At 68.4% G+C, this 5,427-nt stretch overlaps 2 protein-coding genes across 2 annotated transcripts in view; both read right to left on the reverse strand.

Annotated features, from left to right (window-relative positions):
* LOC112963945 (glutathione S-transferase 2-like) overlaps positions 1–174 on the reverse strand; it is a 2,614-nt gene extending 2,440 nt beyond the window's left edge. Inside the window, exon 1 of the mRNA XM_026061463.1 lies at positions 93–174. Within this exon, the coding sequence (XP_025917248.1) occupies positions 93–174 (82 nt within the window). The remainder of the gene's footprint in view (positions 1–92) is intronic.
* On the reverse strand, positions 79–5,421 carry AMPD2 (adenosine monophosphate deaminase 2; the record flags this gene model as incomplete). The annotated part of the gene is made up of 15 exons (XM_026061461.1): positions 79–1,033; positions 1,123–1,233; positions 1,473–1,646; positions 1,747–1,867; positions 1,965–2,128; positions 2,274–2,400; positions 2,525–2,688; positions 2,862–2,993; positions 3,159–3,353; positions 3,468–3,597; positions 3,816–3,905; positions 3,978–4,119; positions 4,218–4,404; positions 4,673–4,784; positions 5,411–5,421. Coding segments are annotated over 15 exons (2,076 nt in total), but the record flags the coding sequence as incomplete, so codon positions are not given.
* Between the last annotated feature and the right edge of the window lie 6 nt (positions 5,422–5,427).

Below are 5,427 nucleotides of genomic sequence, written 5' to 3' on the forward strand. Positions count from 1 at the left end.
GGGATGAGGGATGCCCGCGGCGGGAGGCAGGACCCGGGGGGGGGGGTGCGGGGCCGGGGGCGAGACGGGTGCCCCCCCCTTCCCCTCCCCGCGATCCGGGTTGCAAACTGCCCCTCTGCGCACGGTGGACGGCGGGACGGGGACGGGGGGGCACACGCAGACCCGGACCCTCATCTTCCTCCCTGTGGCCTCTGTGGCCGGTGAGGAGGAGGAGGAGGAGGAGGGATTCACAGCCTTCCTCCACCCGGGCACCCAAAAGACACTGTCCCCTGCACCTGGTGTCCCCAGGGCCACCCGCCCCCTGGTCCCTACCCGGAGCTGGCAGCCCCACGGGAGGGTGCAAGCGGAGCCGGGGGTGCGGAGACCCGGGTTTTGGGTGCTGGGTGCTGCGCCGACTCGCTTCGATCGTCACCGCTGTCCCCGTGTCCCCTCTCAAGGGGGAAAGGGGACAGCAAGCAAGCAAACAGGGGGACCCGTGGCGTCCCCAGCCCTGGCGTCACCGGGACCCCTCGCCCACCAGCGCGCCCCTAGCAGGGAGCACGGCTACAAGAAAAACGGTTAAAAAAACCCCCAAAAACAACAACAAAAAAACGACGAACCCCCCCAAAACACAGAGAACGGACCCAACCCCACCCCACGACGAAGGCACCGGCACGACACAGGGGACAGCGGCGAGGGGCCACGGAGCAGCGCGGGAGCGAGGCGGCGGCAAGAGGTCCCCCGGGCAGGCGGCGCCGGGGACGGCGGCGGGGTTGTCCCCTTCCTCCCGCCGGGGACGGGACGGGATGGGATGGGACGGGACGGGACGGGACGGGCGTCACTGGGTGCCCAGGGCGGAGGCGATGGCGAGAGCGTCCTCCTCCTGGATGGGCTCCAGCTCCTCGGTCTGCACCGCCTGCGTGATGAGCGTCAGCTCCTGGCACAGCGTCTCGAAGCGGTAGCTCACGCGGATGTCGGGGACGTTGGTGCGGCGGATGTCGTTCCCCTCCGGCCCCTCTTTTAGGTAGTGGGGACCCAGCCAGTAGCTCTTCACCTGGGCCAGAGCAAGGGGCAGGGCAAGGGAGGGCTGCCGCGGTCCGTCGGCACCCGGAGCGCCCGCGCCGGGGCCGAGGGTGCCCTTACCTTGTGGGAGAAGCCGCTCATGAGGACGCTGTTGCGGGCCAGCTCGCACATGTCGCAGGAGCTGAGCTTCCAGACTTGGGTGGCGATGCTGTACTCCTCCATGAGGGGCTCCTGCGGGGACGMGGCCTCAGCGGTGGCCCTGGTCACCCCTCCGCCCCGACGGGAGCGGCGCCGCTCGCCGGGCGCTCAACGAGGACCCCAAAAAGGCTGGTGGCCCCCAGCGTCTTCCATCCCATCCCTCCTCCTCGCTGGACCTTCAGAGCCCGCTGGGGTCTCCTCGCTCCCGGCCATGACCAACCCTGTCCCACCACCACGGTGGTGCCATGCCGTGCACCACCGCGACCGCTCACCTTGGTGAAGTGGAACTGGAGGGGGTCGTCGGTGGAGAGGGACACCATGAGCCCCCGCGACAGGTACTCGGGCAGCGGGTTGCGGTGGTAGCTGAGGAAGAGGCTGTTGTTGCTGAGCGGCGACATGGCGATGCCGATCTGCGCCAGGTAGTAGAGGTACTGCAGCACGGGCGCCTGGCGGGCACAGCGGGGTCAGCGGGGGGCCCGGCCGCGCGCCCGCCAGCCCCAAATTTCCCCCCGACGGCGCATCCGAGCCGCCGCCGCCGGCGCACACCTTGCGGAGCAGCAAGCCGTGTGAGATGTTCTCCGAGACCATGAAGCCCGAGACGAGGTGATGGATGGGGCCGGCCTCACCGCAGTGCGGTCGCAGCACGAAGGTGTGGAAACCTCGCTTCCTGCGGAGAGGGTGCGAGCGCCGGCTCAGCGGCGGGGACGGGGTGTGGGAACCTCCGCTTGCCCCACGACGGAGCCGGGACCCTGGGGTGGCCTTACCGGCGGAGGTGGTTGAGCACGGTCATGTTGGCATACATGTAGTACAGGTAGTAGGAGTAGGGTGGGTTGTCCTCCTCCACCCAGTTGCCCGGCAAGGGGCTGTCCAGGTTGAAGATGTGATGCTCCGGCTTGGACTCATCATCTACGCTGTCGAAGCCGTCCACCTGCGGGGCAAGACGTCAGCCAGCTTTGCAGTCACCCCCTCCATCAGGAGACCTCCCATCCCTGGCTCCAGGACATAGTAGACCCAGGCTGGGGGACAGATCTAGGGGTCCTCAAGCCACCCCAGGTGCAGGGGATGGTGCTCACGTGCTCCAGGAAGAGGTGCAGCTCCGKGTGCTGGGCAGGGTGGACGGTGGCCTCGTAGAGGGGTAGGAAGATGTTCTCCAGCATCTCCTGGAAGTTGGCCAGCTGCCTCTTCGTCCGGTAGACGTCACTGCGAGGGCAACGGCAGTTGCTCAGCGCCGGGCGCCCCGTCACACCTGCGTCCCCTGCCCTGAGCCCCCGCCGACGTGTGATGAGCGCCCCAGGCGCCAGGCGGGGATGCCCGGGGTACTCACAAGAGCCGGGGCACCTGCACGAGCCAGCGGACGTTGTTGGAGTGAACGCGRTGGTTCACGGCCCAGCGGGCCAGTTTGTCCCACTCGTCGCGGGACCGGCCGTAGATGGAGAGCCGCAGCTCGGCGTTCTGGTACTTGCTTTCCTCCAGGTCGGACATCACCTCCTGCCGGGGAGGGGGAAGGCGTCACCCGTCACCGCCAGGAAGGGGGATGTGGAGGGACGTCACCCCAGGTTGGGTGCTGGCCGCCGTGGGCATTAGAGGGAAGGGGACTGGGGRGGTGTCTGGGGCAGGGTGCAGCGCGCCCACCACCCCAAACACCTCCCGAGGCCCCTCACCTTGATGATGTGGGCAAAGTATTTCCCCGAGACGCGGTTGTCCGTCTTGATGAAGATCTCCCGCAGGATGGACTCGCCGATGGGGTTGTACTTGGCGTTGAACTTGTCAAAACGGTGGAAGGTGTTGCGGTCCTGGCATGGAGAGGCAGACATGAGCCGATGCCACCCACCACCCTGGAGCCACCCAAAATCCCCCGACCTGACACTGGGCCAGCCACCGGAAAAGATCCCCCAGCCTGGCTGGAGACAAGCTGGGGTCCCTGCTCGTCTCCAGGGCTTGGGAAGGGTGTCTCATACCGCGTGGACATCCAGCGTGTCCACACTGAGGTCGTAGGCTGTGAGGTTCATGGTCTCGAAGACCTCCTTGAGCGTCTGCTCCTTGCCCTTCTCCACGTGGACAATTTCATCCAGGTGCTTCTTCATGGCCCGCTTGATGAAGCGCAGGAGATGCTTCTGGTTCATGCAGGACGAGGCGTGGATGTGGGTGTCCACCTGCATGGGCAGGGGCAACGCTCAGCTCGGAGCCCGTCCCCCCATCCCCCCCGGGCACCAACCAAGCCAGGGACCCTGGGACGCGCGGCTGCCGCTGCCGGGGCGCCCAGGTACCTTGCGGATGTTGTAGAAGTCGCGGTGGGGCACCTTCTTCTGGGCCGCCAGCTCCTTCATCTCGTTGAGCAGCACGTGCATCTGGAACTTGGAGCTCAGGTACTGCAGGCGCCGGTAGCAGAAGGATTTGCTGGCCAAGGCAAGGAGGTCGCCATCAGTTTAGGGGAAAAGAGGGAGAAAACCAGCCCCAAGGAGGTCCGGTGCCCACCAGGACAAGCGGACCCGAGTCCCAGCCCTGGGCGCAGAGCTGGTGCTGGGCCAGGACGGACACATGGACACATCCCCGCCTCGATGTCCCCGGGCGTGCGTCCCCGTGGCGGGGGGACAGACCCCGGCGCTTCTCCTTACATGGGTCCGTTAATGATCAAAGCCATGAGGAAGTTCATGTCGGCGATGAACTCCTGCAGGTCGGGGTAGGGCAGGTCCAGCTCCGTGCTCCTGGCGGGGAGAAGGCGCCGTGAGCCGCGGCGGCTCAGCCCCGGCAAACTCGTCGCGCCCGCCCAAACTCACTTGTCGGTGACGTCCTGCTTGGTGTAGACGTGCACCACGCCGTCCACCATCTTGAGCCCGAAGCCGAGGTCGCCCGGCATGGCCTGGGGGTCCCACGCCTCGTAGGGGTGCTGGTCGCCGAACGGCGGGTGCACGGGGGCGTCTGCGGCAGGGGGGACAACCGGTGGGGCATGCACCGAGCTGCTCCGGCAACGCGGCCCTCCCTCCCCGCCACCGCGTCCCCGGGGCGGCTCTGCTCACCGGCGGCCACGGGGGTCTCGGGCACCTCCTCGTAGCCCCGGGTCTCCAGGGGCTTTTCGGAGAGCTCCTGCAGGTAGCGGGCCGTGGTCTTGCAGAAGCTTTGCAGCGACAACCCCATGTACTTCTCCCGCAGGAACAGCGCCTTCACCACGCTCTTGGCCGCATCCAGCAGGTCCGTGAAGGGCACCTGGGAAGGGGAAAGCTGGAGGGGGGGGGGCGGCTCTGGGGGCACCCCGGACCCCAGGGCGCGCGGGCCGGGCGTTGAAGACCCTCAATGAGGAGCTCCCCACCAAGCGATGGTCTTGGTGCCCCACGGACCCCATGGGGGTCAGCGCCGCAGCGGTCGCCCCCCTTAACCCCACTTTGGTGGAGCCCCGTGGACCGAAGTGGGGGGCCGCCGGGAGGGGGGGTCACCGGGGGGGGGGTCGCCGGGGGGGGCCGGCGCGCCGTCTCACCCCACACTTCTCCTCGCCGGAGATGGTGACCCTCTGAAACTCCCTCTCCAGCAGCGCCTCGCGCTCCTTGGGCACGTGGTCCACCAGGTCCTCGCTCTGCTCCTTGAAGAGCCTGCGGGCACACGGGGGTCCCGGTGAGCCGGGCTGGCCCCCCCCCCACGTACAGCCCCCCCACCGGCACCCCACAGCACCCGGGGGGCCACATCCTGCCCGGGGCAGGTGGCAGCGAGCTCCTGGCTGCCCTAGAGAGGCGACCACCACGTTTGGGACACCCGGGTGCCACGTCCCGCTCGGCGTCACCCCCTCACCCACCCCCCCCAGCCCCACACGAGCACAACGAAAAGTCGGGGGACGGGGACAGAGAACAAGACAACTCGTGACACAGACAAGCGGCGGGGGGGGGGCGGCCACCCCCCGTGCCCCAAGCGGACACAGGAGGGAGAAGGACACGCAGCACCGGCTCCCCCCGCCCGGCAAAGGGGGGGGGGGCCAAAGCGGGTGGAGGGGTCCCATCCTCAGCACCCCAAATCCCCCCCCCTCCCTAAAAACACCCCCCCCGGCCCATTCCCGGGTGCATTAACCCCTTCGGCGCCGGAGCGCAGCCGGGGGGGGCACCTTTGGGGGAGCAGCGGTGGGAGGGCAGGTCAGAGCTGGGCCGGGGGGGGTGGTTTTTGGGGGGGGTTGTCCCCAAGCCCCGTAGTGTCCCCGGTCCCCGGTGTCCCCGAGCCGGACACTCACTGTAAGTCCGCGGCACT

The sequence above is a fragment of the Apteryx rowi genome, unplaced genomic scaffold (genome assembly GCF_003343035.1).
Source record: "Apteryx rowi isolate R43461 unplaced genomic scaffold, aptRow1 scaffold_1808, whole genome shotgun sequence".
Lineage (NCBI taxonomy): Eukaryota > Metazoa > Chordata > Aves > Apterygiformes > Apterygidae > Apteryx > Apteryx rowi.